General features: G+C 38.5%; 1 protein-coding gene across 4 annotated transcripts in view; it reads left to right on the forward strand.

Annotated features, from left to right (window-relative positions):
• The window catches only part of ACACA (acetyl-CoA carboxylase alpha), a 355,889-nt gene that overhangs the window by 215,473 nt on the left and 117,548 nt on the right, over positions 1–22,868 (forward strand). For all 4 annotated transcript variants that reach the window (XM_011990217.1, XM_011990219.1, XM_011990218.1 and 1 more), the window contains 7 exons: positions 544–657; positions 2,043–2,132; positions 3,793–3,911; positions 14,966–14,989; positions 17,641–17,784; positions 18,562–18,658; positions 19,571–19,678. In XM_011990217.1, coding sequence (XP_011845607.1) covers positions 544–657; positions 2,043–2,132; positions 3,793–3,911; positions 14,966–14,989; positions 17,641–17,784; positions 18,562–18,658; positions 19,571–19,678 — 696 coding nt within the window. The remainder of the gene's footprint in view (positions 1–543; positions 658–2,042; positions 2,133–3,792; positions 3,912–14,965; positions 14,990–17,640; positions 17,785–18,561; positions 18,659–19,570; positions 19,679–22,868) is intronic.

The raw sequence follows: 22,868 nt of genomic DNA on the forward strand, positions 1-22,868 counted from the left end.
TTTGTTTGTTTGTGACACTGCTTTCACTCTCTCTGCCCCTCACACACACTGGTGTTACTTCCTGACGCCTTCTCCTTGGCGCTGAGTACCTGGGGCTGTCAAAGCAGCTTTCCCTGTCTTTCTTTCTACTTCAGAGTTGCAAAAGGCTAGCTCTGCTGCATCTACCTTCCCCACAGCTGCTCCCTGCCAGACCTGATTCCCAATTAACAGCTAGTCATGCAGTCCCCAGGACCAGCAGCTTTGCAATGGTAAATCACATACACTGATGGAACTTGATTGAAGCAGTTTTCTCTCCCTTCCCCCTACCCACCATGGGAAATTGGCACAACGCAAATCATGGTGAGAGTCAACTGAGATTCAGTATTTGGTGGCATTGGCTTTATGTTACAGGACCTAGAAGTTGTTTTACTTGGTCTCTGTTTTATCTGTGATGCCTGCACTTATAGATTTATATTTATTGCTTTTGTATCAGAGCTGCCTAATAGGAGCCTAGAATAATCACTCCCTGAGGAACGTGTGCCTCCTATTTTGTTCTCACTCTAGGTTCTTATTGCCTCCCATTTGCCATCATACGAGCTTCGCCATAACCAAGTAGAGTCTATCTTCCTATCAGCTATTGACATGTATGGACATCAATTTTGCATTGAGAACCTGCAGGTATATATATATATATATATATAGCCCTTTCCTGCCTCTCTGGACTCTTATCTCCTTTATTCTCAAGCATAGTTTAAGTAATCAATTAATTAATTAATTTTGATTTTCCATGTAATGAAGTTTCATACCTTGACTTTCTAAAACGATTTATACTTAGGAATTTTTTTTTCATACAAATGCTGTTAGAATTGTGGCTTAGCTTAAAAATCAAATAGGCCTGCCTTGATAGAAGTGTCCTATTGAAGTCTTTATCTTTGTACTTTACCTAGAAAGTATTCTAGGCCAGAATTAAATAACAAGGCTGGTTGATTTCTGATATATATATACACACACACACACACACACACACACATATATATACACACACACACACTTCTATAATGATTTATGATATTTGAATCAGATGTACACATACGTAGTTGTTACTCTTCTGGAGACAAAGCTATTTAAGTATCATTTAATTTTAATTTTATGTTAATACTAGTAAGCTTTATAAAAAGCTCGTTTTTAAGAGATTATTGGCTAATTTTACTGCTAATCAGAAGGACTGCCACAATTATTTTTCAAACATTATCTTCTCAGGAATAACTATATTTTTCTACCTGGAAACAAGGATACCATTGTTATATCTGGCCCAGGGGAATCTTTAGACTTTCTGTAACATTTCTTCCTGGGAATCTAGAGGGGAAAGAAGGATGTTTTTTCTTATTTGGTTAATAGCTGAAATCTAGGGTTTCAACTGGGGTTCAAATCTAGGGTTTACCATAGTGGAGTATTGAGACAATATTTATTTTATTTAATTTTTCTGAGACAGAGTCTCACTCTGTTACCCAGGCTGGAGTGTAGTGGCACAATCTCGGCTCACTGCAACCTCCACCTCCTGAGTTCAAGCGATTCTTGTGCCTTGGCCTCCTGAGTAGCTGGGATTACAGGCACGCACTACTACGCCCAGCTAATTCTTGTATATTTAACAAAGACAGGGTTTTGCCATGTTGGCCAGGCTGGTCTCGAACTCCTGACCTCAAGTGATCTGCATGCCTCACAGCGTGAGCCACCATGCCTGGTGAAGACAATATTTAGAGAGTACAGATAAATGTCAGAAAAGAATAATAGTCATAAACACTTATATTAGCATACAAATAATGTACTGTTAATTCAGTATTCTAAGAATTTTACATGTATTTACTCATATAATACAACAGCCCTATGAGGATAGGTATTATTATTTTCTCCATTTTGTAGCTCAGGAAGTTGAGGCACAGAGAGATTACGGCATTCAGAGACAAAATTCTTAGGTTTCACTAAATGCTTCAAATGCCAAATAGTGTCCACTGAAATTGTTCTCCTTTTGATGTAAGGCTTAAGCCTGTCTTTGTATCTTCTAGAAACTCATCCTATCAGAAACATCTATTTTTGATGTCCTACCAAACTTCTTCTATCACAGCAACCAAGTAGTGAGGATGGCAGCTCTGGAGGTGAGTATTTATGGTAATGGGACATGACCTTTTGCTTTGTTTCTAGCTGGTTTCTTATATCCATTTGGCTGCCATGTGAGTTCTAGTTCTCTGGCCTTAAGGTTGGTTCTTAAGGGTAGTTAGTCTCTTCTCCTCTGAAACAGTATGTGCTTACTCAGATACTTTACTCAAGTGTTTCATCTGAACTCATCACCAGCTTCTAGGTTCCAATCACAGGAAAACAGCTGCCAGCATTTTTCAGTAGTTTCTATTTTCCAGGTATTTGAATTCTCCCATTTCATGAGTTAGGATTCCTTGTAACACAAAAAGTGAAAATATATGGCTGATCAGAGCATGTGTCATCTTACCATTGTGTGATTTGGGCCAAATTAAAATGGATTTTAGTTATGTTTTGGATTGTCAAGCAGCTCTTATGAAATACTTCCTCAAAGGAAAGAAAGTAATAGCATTTAATGAACTGTGTTTTAGGTATTTTATTTTTCTCATTTAATCCTACAGTTACTTTAGGAAGTAAGAAGAAAGTGAGACTCTGAGAGGTTAAGTGATTTGTCCAAAATCACACAGATAATAAGTGGAAGAGTTTGCATTTGAACTCAAGCTAATCTGACTCCAAAGACTTCTGTTTCCACTACAGCACACTACCTCATTAAGCACAAAAATTGCAGGCCCTGAATACCACTGTAAAGTTGCCAAATAGATGTTTTTTGAAGATGGGGAAAAAGTGTTTTAGATGATTTTATGTAATGTAACATCATGGTAGTCTGTTGCTAGCTCCTTTGTGTTACTTTTTATTTGTATTTTGTGGTAGAATGTAAATTATCCTACTCAGTAAATGCCAAAAGTTTTAAAACATTTAAGTGTTTTGTAGTGTTTTCATGTCATCTAATGAGAAGCTTTCTTATATACTTCCCGTGCCATAGAATCTCAGGTAGCATTTTATGTGCATGGCAAATTTGCTGTGAAATGTGTGAGGTTGCACTGACAGTTTTTGCGGCGATGTAGCCTATTGCTGTTTCTTTTTTTAATTTAAATTTATTTTTATTTTATTTTATTGCTGTTCCTTTAACTCTTGAGTCAAGTTCATGTATTTGAGATATTATATGTCCAATTATGTCTTACTGTTTATACCTTACTGCTTTTGATCAGGGTTTGCTGAAAACTGATTTTGAGTGGGTGGGGAAGTTGGGGAAGGCACAAAACAAAGACATGAGATAGTAAAAGAGTTGAACTGTGATTGCTTGTGTCTTCTATTTTCACTCTGTAAGCGGCTCAAAATCAGCACCTCTCATTTTCCTCACTGCTTAATCTTCTCTTGAAATGATCATGCTTAATAGATTAATAGTTGTAGTTCTAGATGCTGTCTTTTGCTAAAGATTAAACCTTCTCCAGGGTTTAGGTTAGTGTGAAAGAAGGTTTACAGTACACATAGGTATCCAGCAGAGGCCGCCTAGTTTTGTTTTCATTAGTAGTCATGGGTGTAGTATTAAGACTCCAGCTTTATTAATTAAAGCAAGATATGTATGTATACAGAGGGCCTTGGGACTTCTCTCCCCACAGAGCACCTTCTGCCTCAGATACCTCGTTTCAAGACTCTTTTTCTGGGCTATTTTCTTAATTTCTGTTTTTGAAATTTATTTACTGAGGATTACTTTTGAACCAGGTGTATGTTCGAAGGGCTTATATTGCCTATGAACTTAACAGCGTACAACACCGCCAGCTTAAGGACAACACCTGTGTGGTGGAATTCCAGTTCATGCTGCCCACATCTCATCCAAACAGGTGAGTTTGAGGTGGTATGTGCACCTGAGCCAGCCAGAGGTATACCATGAGAATCAAGGGGAGTAATGTGTATGACAATTCCATGTTTTTTTAATTAGAAATGTAGGGCAAAAAATGAACAATATGACCATAAGAGAAGAGCCTTTTGGTGCTCACTTCTTTGATCTAAAGAGACAAATTATGGTCTAAGTAAGATGAAAGTTTAGGATTACTCCATTCATTCTTGCTTGTATTATGTCACTGAGGAAATAGTTTCTTTTTTAAAAAAATAGAAAGAATTTACTAGCATTTTACTTGCTAGAACTTTGCCAGAAAAATCACTCTTTTTTAACAATTTAAATCGGCAATTAGACCAAGAAAATATTTTGGGTGGAATGCTTTTCTTTTCTGTATGTTTGCTATGGGTTGAGGTTATACCTAAGCCAGTTTCATTGTCGCCCTAAAACAGACAACCTGAATTTAGCAATCAGTTTTTAAAAATTATATTTCAGAACCAAACTTCTTAATCTCAAATAAATTACTGAATTAAGCCATGATAATTACATTATTTGTCCCTTCCTGTGTCTTTTAAAAAATAAAATGTACATATGGACATTTTTGTGTCAGAATTGCTTTTGTTTTAAAATGAAAATATCTTACAGACTCATCTTTTAAGAAGTATTCTAAGGCAATGAAAATCTGTGAATTCCACCCACACAGAGGTTCATCCCCTCCTGTACTTTCATTCTTTTTAGTAATACCACAGAAAATATAAATACCACAGCCAGTCTTAACCTGCCCCTCTCCATTTCTTCTTTATGGCGTTTGGTTCTTCACTTGGTATTACAAAGTACTGTGTCTTTGGGGAGCCTTAGTTATAGACACCCGAAATGGTTTTGTTCTAAATTGCCACTTCATCCAAAGCAATAGAAACCCTTTCTGGAGACAAAGAAGTCTGTGCTGAGACTTTTGGCCACTGGATGCCACTGTTGATCCAGCAGAGGTCGGCAGATGAGCAGAGGCATCTTCAGAAAAAGTACCTCTCTTCTTTGTCTCAGAATATCCTTTCACTTCTCTACCTCAAAAATACCTTACGGCTGGCAGAGAAAAGCATATATCCTTGATTTAGCAAGCATCTCTCGGTACATTTTTGCCTCCATGGATTTCAGAATCTCATTTTCTAGAAACGAATGGTTGTCCTTCAGTGAGCGGCGAAGTACTCATGGCACACATGGGCACAGCACTCAGTCTTCTTTCTTTTCCTGCATTCCTTGAATAATTGTAGAGAACTACACTCTATACTTAATGCTCTTTGTAATTCTCAGGGCAGTTCTCCTTTTCTTTCTGTTTTCTCCTGCTTCCCTTTGGGCAGTGATTTGTAGTCGGGCTGCAGGGCCGCTTCTGATTTCCTTCCCTCCTCATCACTCTCCTTGTCTTTCTTAATTGTTCTCCCTGTACTACTTTTTTTTATTTGAGGGTATGTCCAGTTTGGTGAGGGAATGTTGGCTGAAAAATGAGAGGAATTCTTCTTGACTGCTTTGTTAAGAAATCTTATTCACCTTTCTATGTCAAGAGTGTGAATCTTGGTTAGTTCAATGTGGTTACAAAACTTGTACGCCTGTCCCTCCCAACATCTGGACATGCCTGTGGATAAAGATCAGACTTGAACATAACAGTAATCCTGTAATCTCCCTGAAGTCTCCCTTGGTTGTCAGTGTAATTCTAAACCTGGTGGATTGTTATTGTTATTGTCATCATTATTATTGGTGTAACTGTGAAGGTGGAGATAATTGCAAAATAAAAAGGAAAAATAAAATCATCTTTGTGAAAACCAGAAAAATGTTAAAATTGCTTTAATTTTTTTTTGTATCTAAAGTTCTTTTGTTTAGGATCAAATGATCAGGTTTGATCATAAAATGATATATTCAGTTTCAGAGTATAGCTTGTTCAGTTATTGCAGATTTACTACTTGAATTTAGTTTTATAAGATTATATACATAATATATATAATGATATATATAATATAAATGAATATATGTATTTTTCCCCCAAATGTTTTTGTTATAATTTGGATTTATAGCCTTATTGTGACACCATCTGGTGTACTGCAATTGAATTCTGACACTAGCCATCTGAAGTTAGATCAGATGCCACAGGCTAAGTAAGGGCTCAGTCCACCACCAAATTGTCCCTACTTCAGATGGGGCCATAAATGGGGTGCCCCAGCCACTTGCACTTCTGACCAACTGGCTACAAATTTGAGGGTCCCCTCAGTTTTCTCGGTTTGATAATTCCCTCAGAACAACTCACAGAGTTCAAGCACTACAGTTTTATTGTCAGGATCAGCAAAAAGCACGAGACGCTTAGGGTGAAGTGTGGGACAGTCTCAAACACAGAGCTTCCCTGTTCATTCCCTGTGGAATCAGAGTGTATCAACTCTCTCAGCACATCCATGTGTTCACCAACCAAGAAGCTCCATTGACCTTCAGTGTCCAGAGTATTTTAAAATCAGGGCTTCATTACGTAGGCATGCTTGATTAAATCGTAGCCTACATGATTAAACTCAATCTCCCCTCCCAGAGGTCCGGCTGGCTGAAAGCCCTCAACCCTCTAATCATCTAGTTGGTCTTTCTAGTGACCAGCTCCCCTCCTGAGTCATCTCATCTCTTAGCATAAACTCAGATGTGATCCAGTGACACTCCTGTTACTTGGGAAATTTTAAGGATTTAGTCTCTCTTCCAGGAACCAGAGACAATGGCCAAAGTCTTTATTATACAATAGGCCTGCTCATCCTTAAACAGAAATCTAAGCTGTTTTAGATTTAGCTAGTTTTGAGCCAAGTACTTTTCTAACTTTTTTCTAACTCCAGTACTTTTTTATTTTTTTCTGTTATTGTTTTGATCAAGCAGGCAAAAAGCATATTGTTTCTCATTCTACAGAAAGAAGTTATAGAGGGCTACCAGTATTTGTTCTACTCCCAGTCCTATAAGGCTCAATTATGTCCACTAACCTCTAGATTAATGATTCTCAGAATTATCTGAGGGGCAATTTGAAAATACACATATTGGGGTCCTGACTTTCAAGACCTGATTCATTTTGGATTAGAGTCCTGGTGACCACTTTGAAAAGCTCCTGTGAACTCTGATGAACATCTATAATTGACAGTCACTACTTCTAAACTAGTACTGCCAAATAGAAATATAATACAAGCCACGTTATTTAGAAGTTTCTACTGGCCACATTTAAAAGAGTAAAAAGAAACAGATAAAATTAATTCAAATAGCATCTTATTTAACCTATTGTATCCAAAATGCCATTTCAATATGTAATAACAATTGTTAATATTTTTTCTTTTATTCATACTGTATCTTTGAAATTTACCATGTATTCTATACTTACAGCATGTCTCAATATAAACTAGCCATATTTCAAATACTACCCTAGCTGCATGTGGTTAGTGGCTGCTATATTAGACAGTTCAACTTAGACCAAATTAATTAGGACAGTCACACTGACCACTCTTTTTTTTTTTTTTGTTACTGGTAATGCCCTTGGAGAGAAGAAAAATTGTTATTCTTATGTTGCTTATTCTTAGTAGTTACAGGAATTATCCACACTTGATATTATAGATGTTACACAATATTTTATGCATGCTTTAAAAATTAGTGAGAATAAAGAAAAGGTATATGAATCATACATATTTTACTTATCAATGCAAAACAGAATTTTATATTTTTCCCAACTGAGGTTAACAAGCCAATTTTTTTTTTTTTTCTCCCGTAGAGATGGGGTCTTGCCATGTTACCAGGCTGGTCTCAAAATAATTCTCCTGCTTCGGCCTCTCAAGTAGCTGGGACTACAGGCATGTGCTGCCATACCTAGTGCAGACCAAAAATTCTTGGGGGAGAAAACAGGTTTTTTTTTTTTTTTTCGAGAAGAGGTCTCAGCTCTGTCTCTCTGTCGCCCAGGCTGGAGTGCAGTGGCACGATATGGGCTCACTGCAAGCTCCGCCTTCCGGGTTCAAACAATTCTCCTGCCTCAGCCTCCCAAGTAGCTAGGACTACAGGCGCCCACCACCACATCTGGCAAATTTTTTGTATTTTTAATAGAGATGGGTTTTCACCGTGTTAGCCAAGATGGTCTTGATCTCCTGACCTTGTGATCCTCCTGCCTCGGCCTCCCAAAGTGCTGGGATTACAGGCATGAGCCACGGTATTTTGGTTAACCAATTTTTTGTGTTTTCTTTCCTTGCACTTGGTCTTCACATTCCTAGCTGGGTGTTTTTGAAGTAGACAAAATTTGTCCAGCACATCATTGGAAGTGTCTTAATAAGCTGTAATATCAAAGCAAGACTGCAATCTCATTGTGTATGGAATTCCATTCCTGCAGCTTTTTTTTTTTTTTTTTTTTTGAGATGGAGTTTCACTCTTTTTGCTCAGGCTGGAGTGCAGTGGCGCAATCTTGGCTCACCGCAACCTCTGCCTTCTGAGTTCAAGCGATTCTTCTGCCTCAGCCTCCCGATAGTTGGGGTTACAGCATGCGCCACCACACTCAGCTAATTTTGCATTTTTAGTAGAGACGGTGTTTCTCCGTGTTGGTCAGGCTGGTCTCCAACTCCTGACCACAGGTGATCTACCTGCCTTGGCCCCCCAAAGTGGTGGAATTACAGGTGTAAGCCACTGCGCCCGGCCTTATTTGTTTCTTAACTCCTCTTACTATAATTCCCAGTCATGTAGTTTGTTTTTTGACTGTGATTTAGCTTCCATAGGTTGGGGTGAAACATGGCACTCTGTCTGCAAACTGGCAGCAGAGTTTTGTTTTTTGTTTTTTGTTTTTCCCAGGAAAATCCCTTGGTTACTGTTGGGATTAAAGACCTGTGTCTTATTAGGACCTATTTTGATTTTTGGAGAAGTAGGCAAAATATATTGCAAATGACGGAGCCTCTAAAAAGGAGAAGACAGCCGTTTTTAGCACACTTGAACAGTTGCTGTGTAGTAACATAGTTGGTACATTTTTATTTTTGTTTTAATTCATCATAGGACTTTGCATTGTTTGACATGTGCTTACTCTTTTTTGGTATAATTTGACTATTTTTTTTCTAGTAATCCATAATTTTTTAAAAAAGCAGATGACTGAATAGTTTATTCCTAGTCTGTGTGACTTCCTGTTTCATCCTTCTTGTTAGGTGTGCGTCAGTCGAGGTCTATCGTCTCCTTTTTGATCTTCTACCCAAATACTTCTAAATTTTTTTCTGGGGACTGTAGTTCCAACTTATTTGGCATCTGTAGGTCTTATTCACCAGAGGATCCAGTTATTAGAGCTTCACTCAGGGAAGCTCCTGGTCTGTATTTACCCTTTACTTCTAAAATTTCCTTCACTTGAAGAGCAGCTAAAGAGATTTTTCTGAGTTAAGCATAGTTAGAAATATATATATACACACACACACACACATATATATATGTAACATGTGTATGTTGTATGTGTTTCCTTTTTTACCTTCTTAGCATTTAAAGGCTATGTGATTCTTTTTGAGGGGAGGGTTTTTTTTTTTTAATATGTCATTGTTTTAACTGACTTGTGTTCTTGAAAGAGAAGTGACTATCCCAAGTTGTTTTTGTGGTGCAGGAATATTCAGGGCAACTGGTCTATACTAAGGGAGGATTTTGTTATTATGCAGACTTCTAGAACCTAATTCTCTCATTGAAGCGTCTGTGAGTCCAGCCCTTTAGTGAGTTTTACATGAATTAACCCTGGAGTTCAAACTATATCATTCAATGTTCCTTTTTCTCCTTCTTCCCCTGGTGAGTCGTAGGGTTTGGAGCCCAAGTTTTGTATATGTCTGTCTTTTTTCCTATTCAGAAACTTAAGTATCACTCACTGGTGCTGGAGATGGGAAAGCTTGTTACACTGAAGCATCATCCTGAATGTCTGTATTTTGCACAATTCATTAAATCATTTGACCTTCAGGATTTCACTAAGCTTTGGGCATATTAAGTACCTCAGAATAATCTGGAAACAAATTCTTCAGTCAACCAGTATTTGATCTTTTAAAATATAGCTATATTTATATAAACATATGTATAGTATATTATCCCATAAATTGTGCCTATGCATATGTCTCTATATAATATAATATGACATTCTGGGAGTACACCATTTAAAACTCCAAATGATTTTTATAATTAATATACACTAGTGAACATGACTAATCTTTTTAACCTTTAATCTGTGATTCAAATAAGAAGCATCACATTTGATGCAGGAGATGGAAGTATACTTTGTTGTACGTTTCTGTACATATATAATGGGTGAGGACCTATTGGTGTTTATTTCCACCTGTTTCCTAGATGGAAATCCATGCTTAAGTCGGATTCCATTGCACCTTCTCTGCTATTTGCTACTTGTGAATTTGGTCTTCTGTGTTATAATGTTTTAATTCAAATACTTCCCTTTTCTCATGTCTTACATCCAGAAGAGGTCGGCTGTGTTTTCCCCTGATAGCATGTGTTTTGGTCATGGCTGAATTTAGGCTGCTTGGCATCCATCCTCAATGTTCAGCTGTCAGTGGGTGGCCTCTGGACTTTCTTTTTATTCGTAAGGAAGGTTAGAAATCAGGAGCCTTCCATATGACTAATTGGTAGCCAACTGCCATTCTCAAGAATTCTGATAATCTAACACTCAGAGATTAGACCTTTCTTTGGATAGTACTGAGATACTCGGAAGTCATCCAGCTTGCAGCATTTTTTCAGCAGCAGTGGGAGCCCTTGTAGTTAGCAAGCCAGAATGAGCTATAAATACATGAAATCTTACAATGCTTGCTTCCTTCATTCAGGGTAGTCTGCTGATAAGATGCAAGTATCTGGCAGAAGAGAAGATTCTCAGCAGGTTTAAGTGCTTACCAAAGTGCTTTCCTGTATCCATGGCTCAGCTTCTAGTCTCTGCTGTGTTATTTTGGCACTTCTAGACTTGTAATATTGGAGAGTCGAGTTTAAAACTCTCAATATATCATTAGGGTAGCCCAAGGTCCCTTCTTGTCAAGGAAGACTAGCTGAGTCCAGGGGGAAGGAAAATCAGAATCCAGGACACCTGTAAATCCCTGTAGTTTTGTGCTGTGGGTTCGTAGCTAATTATACGGCAGGCAACAGTAATATGCTGTAGCTCTGTTGGTGTACTTGTTTCAGAAAGAGCAAAATCTTCCAGCAGAGCAAAGAAGGGGCTTTGGAGGGGCTGCAAATAAATGAAGCAACGATCATTTTATTGTAAACTAAAGCTCTGCAACAGAATCAGGGCATCTGAACTGCAAGGAGGTGGTGGGGGAGATGCCAGTAGAAATACATGGTTCAGATGTGTTTTACAGCTCTTGATTTGGATTTTCCTACAGAAATATAGTCACGCAAAGAGACCACCACTGGTCACAGCCAGTCAAATTGCTCTTTCTCCTATGGTACTGCTGTTAGTGGCTGCTAGTAGGTTATTCAGCCGACCTCTTCTGATTCTGCTTTGCTGCCTGATTTCAAAAGAGTTGCCCTATACTGTCTTTCAGTCACAGCTTGATGTAACTACTGCTTGTTTGCATGCATCCCCATCATTTTCATATAGGCTCTTTTTTTTTCTTCTTCAAGTTTGGAAGCAAAAGAATCAGGAGCATTTTTATATGATAAAAGATTTATGTAGGGCCAGCTAGAATCAAGCCAAATGAAATTCAGCTGGAAGGGGTGGTAAAAAGGCTCACAGAACTTGTGGCTGCCAGAGAAGTCAGTGTTCCTTAAATTAAAGAGGGTTCAGCTAGCAGGCGGCGACTCAACTTTGCATTCATATTGAATCAGGCTCTCCAGCCATTCTGAGCAGGCAGAGCAATAAAATCAGAGGTGACTTAGTGCCAGGAACCTCAGAATTCACAGGATTTCTCTTGTCTTTCTCTAAAATCTATATTGATGTGGAATGCTAACTTGGAGGGCGGAGATGAGAAAATGCCAGATCTAGATTGTGGTTTATGACACCATATTGAACAGTGTCATTGGAAAGCATCCTCTTTGGTTTTTTGGTTATCATATCTGTAAAATGGAGCTAACCTACTAGAAAGAAAGTAGTTCTAATATTTATCAAATGTTGTAAATGAAGATTCACTATAATAAGTGTTTTGAATAGCCCAAACAGCAGATGATAAGAAGTGAATTTATATCCCATTTATGTATTTGAAAATACACTTGATTGCCTTTGAGCAATTTTACTTTTTTTTTTTTTGAGACAGTATCTTACTTTGTCACCCAGGCTGGAGTGCAATGGCATGATCTTGGCTAACTGCAACCTCTGCCTCCTGGCTCAAGCAATCCTCCCACCTCAGCCTTCTGAGTAGCTGGGATTACAGGCATGCTATGTGCCACCACACCTGGCTAACTTTTGTATTTGTGTGTGTGTGTGTGTGTGTGTAGAGATGGATTTTGGAGATGTTGCCCAGGCTGGTCTTAAACTCCTGGGCTCAAGTGATCCACCCACCTCAGTCTCCCAAAGTGCTGGGATTACAGGAATGAGCCACTGCGCCCAGCCTAGTTTAACTATTTTTGCATGATGAGTATGCAGTGGAATGTGACAAATTTTATTTTCAGCTACATAAATGGAATATTTGACTCCTATACAATCTCCTCCCTTAGTTGTGTGTGTGGTTTTTTCTGTTGTTGTTGTTGTTTTTTTTTTTTGGTACAGAGTGTGGTGTATCACAGTGGTGTGTGATACACCACATTTGTCATATTCTTAAATTGACCATATAGCCCTTCTATAGGATGAAAAATATGTAGTGGCCAGATTTGGTGGCTCACACCTATAATCCTAGCACTTCGGGAGGCTGAGGTAGGAGGATCACTTGAGCTCAGGAGTTCAAGACTAGCCTGGGTAACATGGTGGGACCTTATCTCTATTTCTTAAAAAAAGAAAACATGTAAATGATCATTATGGACATGACTAAGTATTTACCTGTTAATAGACAGTTTATCTTTCCTTCCTTCCTTGCTTATCTCCCTTACATCCCCACAGATTCTTCTTCTACCAAAGTGGAGAAGCTGACTCTAAACCTACTTACATGATTGATTTGGGACCATTCCTTTAAAAATTAGAGATGTTGGGAGTTTTTGCTTTTTACCCCATACTGTGTAGATGGTGCATAATTCTTATAACAAAGCAGCAGGGGGCTCTCTGTAGGAGCTTGAGAGTTGCTGATGGAGAAAGCCTGGCTTTTTGTTGTTCTTTTCAATTCAGGCCTTTTTCTACTGAAAACGTGGCCCTCATCCTGTGAAGACTCCCAAAGGGATTAGAATGTAGCTACAGGAGCAGTTAGATTATTTTATTAGATTAGGACATTTGTTAACAGTTGAGAGAGATTATACTGGTTTCTAAACTCTAGAAACCTGGATGAATGGAACCTGAGGTTTCTTTGCTTGTAGAATTCTCTCTGAACTGAGGTTCATGGTAAGAAACTGTGCAGGTGGCCCCTTTCCTTAGCATCCTTTATATCTTAAAAGGAAGACTATTCTCATTAGCATCTGCAGTTAGTTTTCTGTTCAGCTGTACCTCCCTCTGTTCTAGAACCTGTGCATATTTTTCCTGTATTGATGAGGCCCAAGTGCATTATAACTAAGGATCTCTTGTAAAAATAAAACCCATTCTCCTGAGTGAGAGGCTCAAGGAATCCAAACAGCAATGGTTCAGGTTTCTGCACTCGGAGGTTGCTCTTGCTGCCTTATGAATTCACTCTGTGATACAAGTTTGATGTAAAGAGCATTTCTACTCACAAATCACATGAGGTATACAGTTTGTGTGCAGTGATATGTCACAGCTTTTTATTTATATGGCCTGCTCAGTCTATTCTGCTCCTTCCACTGCCATGGAAAGTGCATCATTTTCCTCCCTCTATCTTCTTTCCCACATATCATCAGCACCACCCACCATGTTCTGCCCATTAAGTCCTCTGTGTGCTAGAAAACCCCAACAGTGATTAAACGCTGATAAAAGAATGTTAGAAGGTTAAGATATCAACCAATCAGCCCCCTTACAATGCCCCTAAATTGTAAGTGGTAAGTATAACTTTGCCCATTTAACATTGAAAATAAAGGTTTTTATTTGTTTGATTATTTTTCAGTTGGAGAAATCTTTTAAAAAGAGTTAGTGGCAAAGGCCAAAGAGAATGTGGGAGATGTGCCTTGTAGTTTCCTATTCTTATCGTGGTCTTTCTTTCGTGATTTTGGCACATTCTCTAGAAGGAAGTTCTAGGGTAGTCAAATTTAGGTAAGGTTTTATTTATGAAAGGCCTAGAGTTTTTAAGCTAACAGCAGTTTTTAAAATCATTATGACCCTAAACTCATTTAATTACAAAATATTAATTAATTTTAACAACTTATACTGCTCTGATCATAGAATCATTTATCATTACTTTTCTGCATGATTTTCAGTTCTTTTAAGCTCCTAGAATACAATACCCTCCCCCCTGCTCTCCTTCATGGGAGGAAGAGTATGGATAAAAAGACTTAGAACAGGTAGCTGGGAACCCAGATTCCTGGGTACTTTTCTTTGGTGGAGAATTTGTAGGTCTGTCACATATCCTGGAAAAGCAATTAAGGTAGGAGGAGCTATGGAATCAACTTCTCTGGACCTCCTTATTACACCTTCAGTAATAGGAACAAGAAAGAAGAGTCTCTAAGAATCCCATGAAGAATTATATTTCTTGTTGGAACTTAAGTTAATATACCATATCATATAGCTTAAATTAATTTTCATTAGCCTGTGTTTTACCACTACTCTGCATTTTTTTTTTTTTTTTTTTTGGTAATAGAGCTATTTTTAAAATCCATGGTAAATACATTTTGACCCTTTCCATCAACAGCTGCTGTAGTGAGGTAGGTTAGGAGCATGCCTTTTTGGAGGCATCCTGGGGGTTGAAGGGTAATGAGCACTTAATTATGTCTGCTGAATGCCAGAGCTGCCAAACTGGAGCTCCTCACGACTGGTCTGTATCTGCTCTGACAATTCTTTTATTATGGCTTTCACTAACCTATCAGTAACTAACTGTGGTTGTTTAATTACAGAGGGAACATCCCTACGCTAAACAGGTACCGTATGTTTAGTTTCTTTTCCAATTAAAAGCACCTTTATGTAACTTATAATAGTGAAACCAGGAAGAAAATAACACTTGACATGATAATGTGTTGTCTGCTAGGGAGTCCTGAGCTCCCCTTTGGACATACTAAATTATTCTTTCTGTTTGGAAAACATGTCTTCAGCTTTTCTTCAGCTGTTCAAAAAGCACTACTTGAAAAGCCTCGGTATGGAGAAACTCCTATCTAGCTGTATATGGTAGGGGGTCTGTCTGCCTTATGTTCAGCCTTGCTAGCAGCATCTTCTTTTGCTAAGTTCTCTGTGTACTTTGGGGCTTTCAGAGGAGAAACCCTTAAGGTTACTCCTATCCTGGCAAATTATTCACAATTTTTACAATTTTTAGTTTCTCTAATTTGCTTCTCCTTTTAGAGGAGTGCAGATCCAGAAATAGCTGATCTCATGTTTTATCAGTTTGTTAGTTAATTTTCTAAAGTGTTAAAGTGTTAGAATGATAGTTAGTTTTTATTTCAGACCTGTAATAAGATTAACATTGGAAAAGTATATTTAAATTTTGATGTGTTTAGCCCTGTGTAGAGGTTTCTAGGCTAACATAACATAAGTGATATTTTAGTATTTTGGGTTTCTCCTGTCTCTTGAACCAAGCAAGGCAACACAATGCAAGTTTGAGAGGATAGCAATTCTGATTGGAATTGAATCCACAAAATGCAAAAGCAATAGTAAGTTGATGGCACGGTCTTTGCAGATAATCAGCTACATGTGGAAATATAGATTTGCATTTATTTTGTCCCTCTCCCTTTAAAATATTAAGTAATCAAAACTAATCATAGCTTTTAGATCCCAATTTGGATGTGGAGAGGAAAGGGAATGCTTTTAATTGGTCTTGTAATCTTCCCTTGGTGAGTGGGCTTGTCTCATTCCTGCCTGCCCTTAGCTGCCCTGGTTCACAAGCATAGCAGTGAGGGGAAACTGAATAGTCGATATTTCCCATGGGGTTCAGTTGAGTGAAAAAAGTACTTAACCCCATGGTTGCCACAAACATAGCTTCTTCAGAGGGAGTTCCCTTTAAATGTGGTCTGGAACCCTTTTATCTTTCCTGTCTAATGCCAAGCAGGTAGAAAAGATACAATGCCTCACAAACTTGCTCTTTTAGTAAATATATCTGGTGATCCTAGAAAAGAGGAGGATGATAGCACTTCTGTGGTAATACAACTCTGAATCCCAGTTTCTAGTGAGCACCATGTTTAAGACTTGCTTGATGTGTGTTTCATTTGTTTGTTTCATTCATGGTATCAATGGTTTCCTCTCCCACTTTGCCTTCTACTCCTGAGTACTGTCAAAAATGATGTACCTTTTCCATAGTCATCACTCACCAAAGGAATAAAAACCTGGAGTGTCAGTCTCTATAGTCTGTGTGAGCAGCACTCCCATCCTATAAAGAATTCCATTGCCTTATAATTAGGATTTGCGATAGGGTACAGTATGTACCCAGATACCAAGTCCACGTTGTCGTCTCTCTTTCCCCTGCGACACTGCAGGTGGTGTACTTCAAGGAGATATTTGGGGCAGTTCTCCAAATTCAAGTGCCATTGCCTTGCCCTGAACTTGCTTCAGATCAGTATGCTGGTAACATGTCAGGCAAGTCTTGGAGGCATCCTTTAGCTTGGTCCTTCCTAACAGGCTGTCCTGATTGAGCATTCAGAAACACTTTACAGTATTATTTATCAGTACGTACTGTTAAGGTGCACAAGAAATATAGAGATTCATTGTTTTTAGATTGAACAAATCAGTTCAGTTCTCTTCAAGCATCTCTGTTTAGCAGCTGTTTGTCATGCTTACACATACTTTGAGACCCATACTCTGCCCTTTTGTATGTTGCTGGAAATTATTAAGGGCTTTCAAAGGAGATTTTTTTTGTTTTGATATAGAAGTGCTTAACTATGAAAAGAAAAACGTGCAATTTGGGGTTGAAAAATGTCTCTCTTTTCAAAAAGGGAGAACTGTAACCCCAGTAACTATCCCTACCAACCCATTAAAGGAAAAAGTAAATTCCTCAGTAAATTTCCTTTTATAGACTGTGACCTGTTTCTGTACCCTAATGTTTTATATAATTATTTACTAAACCATTCCAGATGACTTAATTATAATTGTTGTTTTACATACATATATCTACCTATCTCTTTATTTATCTATGAATACTTACTCTATTACAGTTCCTAGAAAACAAAATGCCTTAAGCATTGCATAGTTACAACACACTTGGCTTGCTTACTTCCTTTTAAAGGAGGGAATGCTTTAGGGAGGGGGAAGATGCAGGATGGTTTTTAACCCCTATGTGCTATTCATTCATTGGACATCTTACAATGTAATTGTATTAAAACTGCCTGGAAATTCCTAACAGTCCTTAGCTTTTTATTTGAAGAAATTTTGGAGTGATGAAAATGTAGTTTATATGGGGAAATTCAAAAGAAAGGGTTAACATGAATCCAGCAAAACAACCTTATCCGTAGTGGGTAAAAAAACCAAATCTGCTCTGCAACCTGACCCTACTTCAGTGTTTTGTCCTAGTTCCTTTTCCCTACTGTTACTTTCCCAGTCCTTGCTCCTACCCTCCTTGTCTAATGAACGTGATTGAATTACCATTTAGAATGTCCTTCTCCTCCAACCTCAACCACTATGGCATGACCCATGTAGCTAGTGTCAGCGATGTGCTGTTGGACAACTCATTCACTCCACCTTGTCAGCGGATGGGCGGAATGGTCTCTTTTCGGACTTTCGAAGATTTTGTCAGGTAAGACGTTGTGGAACTATGTCTATACAAGGGGAGCTATGGACATCTGTGTTTTGGGGTCTCAGCTTTCTGCAAAATGAATAAAGGTCTCCCGAATAGCCATGAGCCAGCTAAAAAGATGTAACCCTTGCTGTATATGCTCTCAGAAAGGTATATATCCTTGCATTTCTACCTCTCGTTCAGTTTCTACAAGCCTCTACTTGTAGTATGAGCCTGGTCAGAAAAAAAGAAACAAACGAAAACCATCTTTTCCTGAGGAGCTAACAGAAGAAGCTGTCTGCTCTGTGATGAGTGAAATGTCAGGAGAAATTAAACATAACACTAGAGTGAGCCCCACAAGAGACGATACATCTTTTGATTAAATGCATTCAGCATCTATCTCTTGATGTATACTGATGCATTACCCTAGGGGGAGGGGTAATTACATTGGACTGTCACTACTCCAGTTCCAGGCACTTTCTGTTACTTTAAGACTGATGATGACAGCAGTGCTCACATCTTACATATGAGGAAAACAAAACAAAACAAAAAAGCTTTAGATCATTCTTTCTAAAAAAGAAAAAATATATATGGTTTATTAAAGTTTAAACAATCCATCCTCCTAATTTCTGCCACTTGGTGAAATTTTGCATGTCACCTCTAGCCACTGGTGATTCTATTCAGTTAACTATTGAGCCCAGGCTAAGATAGATTATTCTTTTAGACTCAGCTGGCAATGGTAGTGTTAGTTTCCTGCCACTTGGGTTTCATGGTGGGTGTTTCTCTTGTATTTTTTAGGATCTTTGATGAAGTGATGAGCTGCTTCTCTGACTCCCCACCCCAGAGTCCCACATTCCCTGAGGCAGGTCACACGTCTCTTTATGATGAAGATAAGGTATAATGTCCCTTTTGGGAGACTGCTTTGTTCCCTCAGACATGGGACTTGTACTGTATACTATCTTTCTGACTTTGAACTATTATTGGAAAGAATTCATCATTTTACCCCACTTTATAGTATTTAATTTTGTATGCCTCACCAAAGTATTTTCTGGAAATAGGTGGAATATAAATCCTAACTTTAAAAAAAACTATATTAATTTTGGAGTCCATAGTATAGAATGGGCTCAGCTATGTCCATTGCAACTGCCTCTGAATCTCTGAATGTTGTTTTAAGGATTTGGGCTTTGGTTGCTGGAATTCTTATTCAGCCATGGCTTATATTTTTGCTTAATGGTGCAATCATAGTCCTCAGAGAATGGAGGACTTTAGATTACAGGAAAAAAAATTGGCATTTTGTTTAAAACTTTGTCTTTTTATTAAATCATTTCTTTTTACTTCTCAGTAGATAAATTATTCTACCTCTATGATGTTATTTTTTCGTGATTTGATACTTCCATTGTTTGATAAATTATAAGGAAATATATTATGTGGGAATATGTCCAGATGGCTTATTTCACTCATTTTCCTTCACATTCTGTGAAGAGATATGGCAAATAGTTTCACCCCCATTTTACTAGTAAAAAAGGTGAGACATAGTGATCTTCAACTTCATACCAAGTAAAGTTTGGGCCACCTGTTGCTAATGCCTCTGCTGCCTTATCTTTGAAAAGTTACATGCTTTACTTTATTTAATCTCTCTGTGGCTGTTGGACAGTGGTTTCAATTTGCTCATTCCTACTGCTGGGCAAACCAAAATATTCTGTGGGGTGTATCTGTTTTTCAGGTATTCTACCAAATATTATAACTTCTACCTGCATCTGTATTGGCCAGCCTCATAATTTCTTTGGCTTGTATTCTTGAGTTACAGGTTCCCAGGGATGAACCAATTCACATTCTCAATGTGGCTATCAAGACTGACTGTGATATTGAGGATGACAGGCTGGCAGCTATGTTCAGAGAATTTACCCAGCAAAATGTAAGTTCTCGATTGGGTGGAAGCTCGTGATGGCCCCTTTCCTACTGACTGTGTATCATTAGCTATCCTTTTATCACTTGCTAGTTTATGGCTATGCCTTTTATCATAACTCTCAGAACTATGGCTAGTTCTGCCTTTAGGGATAAAATCCCAAAGTAACTTAATAATATATAATGAATATCTTTGTGTGTCAACAGATATAGACCTCAAATATTTAAAATGTTTTTAAGGGAAGTTATGTTGCTAAATCTCTCCCAGAGCTCCAGTCTTGAACTTCGAATCACTTACTAAGTATTTTCCTTTGGTAACTTTCCACATGTCTAAGCCCAAACTCCCCTCAGGTCCCTTCTGTGTCTTCCCCTCCCCTCCTTTGAAAATATCAGTTATACACTTACCCTCCTTTCAATTTTATGTCACTTGGATATCTCCTGTTGACATCAAACTCCATAGTCTAAATGTCATTTTCCATCATTGTCCTTCTCCTCTTCTCATCCCTTTCCAGTCCCCTCATAAAACAAAACAAAAAACCTCACAACTCACCATACCTTTCACTCCCAATCATTCAGAAGTCATTGACTTTATCCTTGACATTCCTTCATTCTACCCTTCTACCCACAATCTGTACATATTTATTTGTATCTGGTCAGTCACCAAGGTCTGCTAGTTTTTCTTTGCAGTCTTTTTTACCCTTTCTCTTTTTCTTCTTTCCAGTTTTTAAATTCCCACTGCCATCCCTAATTCAAACCCTTGCTATCTTACACCTGAGACACCGCAGCAGGGTTACTTTTGATCTACTTATCTTCCTTCACTTTCTCCCTCCAAAGAGTTTCCATTCTGCTCACCATCACAAAATTAAATGTCCCAAATGTGCTCTGACCATGTTATTTTCCCACTTAACAGTGATTCTCTTTGACCTTCCGAATACCTCCTTAACTTTAGCTTCAATATCATCAGCCTATTGAGAGACTAACATGTAGCCTTTGCTATTTTGTGAAAAGACCTTTGTTCATTGTCTAATATGCCTCATTTACTGTACTTCTTTGACTTCCTCTTACCTAGAAAGTTTTCTTTCACCTTTCTTTATAAATCCCGCTTGTCTTAAGAACTGTACCAAATTTCACCTCTTCAATGAGGACTTCTGAGTAGCCCTAACTAAAATGTATGTTCTTCCTTTGAATTCCTAATTGGTCAGCATACATTTATTAGCAATAATAATGCCAGCCAGGCACGGTGGCTCACACCTGTAATCCTAGCACTTTGGGAGGCTGAGAGAGGAGGACCACTTGAGTCCAGAAGTTCGAGACTAGCCTTGGCAACATAGCAATAATAATGCCTTTTATTTATAAAAAAAATTCTACCTAAATTTTTTATTTGCATCTTACCACAATTCCATGGGGTTAGATAAGTCAGGAATTATTCCAGTTGTACACATGGGCAAAAGCTGGAGCTCAAAGAAATTAAAACCCCTAGGTCACCAGCTGGAAGGTGATAGAGCAAATACTAGAACTTAAGGATTTGATGCCAGGTGTAGGGGGCACAGACCTAGGTAATAGTAAGTAATACCTTCTTCGCCCTGAAGATGCTTATAGTCTAGTTGAGGGGATAGGATAGGCATGCTTAAAACAATAATCTACAGTTATATTTCATTATGATATGTGATAGATGGCAAAGTGTCATCTTAAACTGCCCTTGATGGCAAGACCCATGTGTTCTCTTGGAGTGGACAGCACTTAACCCATGGTCTTGTTACGGAGAAAGAACTCAGTAGATGTTTTCAAAATTTAATTCAGTGGTGTAGACAATTCGTACCATTGGCATTCACATCATGTAATGCTAATGGTAGATATCTAGGGGAAAAAATGGTAAATTTGTGATGACTATAAGTCTTAGTACTTATTCCATGATACTGTCGTGGCACTTAAACTAACTGTGGGATTGCAGTGGCCAATAGGAGGAAAAGGTGCTTCCAGAGACGTGAAAGTAGGGGACATGCCTGGGGCTTTTTCTATAGACAGAAATTTACCTTCCTTCTTGCCCTGGACCAGTGACCACATAAAATTAACCTAAAGCCAGTGATCAAGGTAATCTTTGCTGGAAGAGTTTTTTTTTAGACGGAATTTCACTCTTGTTGCCCAGGCTGGAGTGCAATGGTGTGACCTCAGCTCACAGCAACCCCCGCCTCCTGGGTTCAAGTGATTCTCCTGCCTCAGCCTCCTGAGTAACTGGGATTATAGACATGTGCCACCACACCCAGCTAATTTTTGTATTTTAGTGGAGATGGGGTTTCTGCATGTTGATCAGGCTGTTCTCGAACTCCCGACCTCAGGTGATCTGCCTGCCTCGGCCTTGCAAAGTGCTGGGATTACAGGCGTGAGCCACTGCGCCCGACCTGGAAGAGTCTTAATGTTATATGTGGCTGCTGCTGCTGCTTCATGAAATAATCTATGAAAGTATCTTTCTAGGTTTTGAGGCACTAGTTGCCCATGTTTGAGTATTTTTCCATAATTTGACTACAACTTGCCATTTGTTGTTGCCCTCAAATCTAAGTGTCATATTTATCAGCACATGTTGATCTACAAAGACATTTTCAGCCAGGCGCAGTGGCTCATGCCTGTAATCCTAGCACTTTGGGAGGCCGAGGTGGGTGGATCACAAGGTCAGGAGTTCAAGACCAGCCTGGCCAATATGGTGAAACCCCATCTCTAGTACTAAATACAAAAATTAGCCAGGCATGGTGGTGAGTGTCTGTAGTCCCAGCTACTCAGGAGGCTGAGGCAAGAGAATCGCTTGAACCTGGGGGCAGAGCTTGCTGTGAGCCAAGATTGCACCACTGCACTCCAGCCTGGTGACACAGCGAGACTCTGTCTCAATTAAAAAAAAAAAAAAAAAGTATTTTCTTCATATTCACTACATATGTTTGTAACATTAATGAGAAATAAGAAATTACCCTTTTCCTTGACTAGATGTGGAAACTAAGGCACAGAGAAATCCAATGTCTTTGCCTAACGCTATTTAGAATGGTAAGGGTAGACTGTGTTGACACTTTAAGCATAGAGAAGCTATTTACTGCATCAGGTACTGTGCTTATCCAGGGACATTTGGCATTTTCATCTCCTTGTTAAAATATATGTGTGTGTGTATATATATACATATAAGAAAGAAAAGCAATTTAAGAAAAAAAAAGATGAAG

Source organism: Mandrillus leucophaeus, unplaced genomic scaffold (assembly GCF_000951045.1).
Source record: "Mandrillus leucophaeus isolate KB7577 unplaced genomic scaffold, Mleu.le_1.0 Scaffold374, whole genome shotgun sequence".
Lineage (NCBI taxonomy): Eukaryota > Metazoa > Chordata > Mammalia > Primates > Cercopithecidae > Mandrillus > Mandrillus leucophaeus.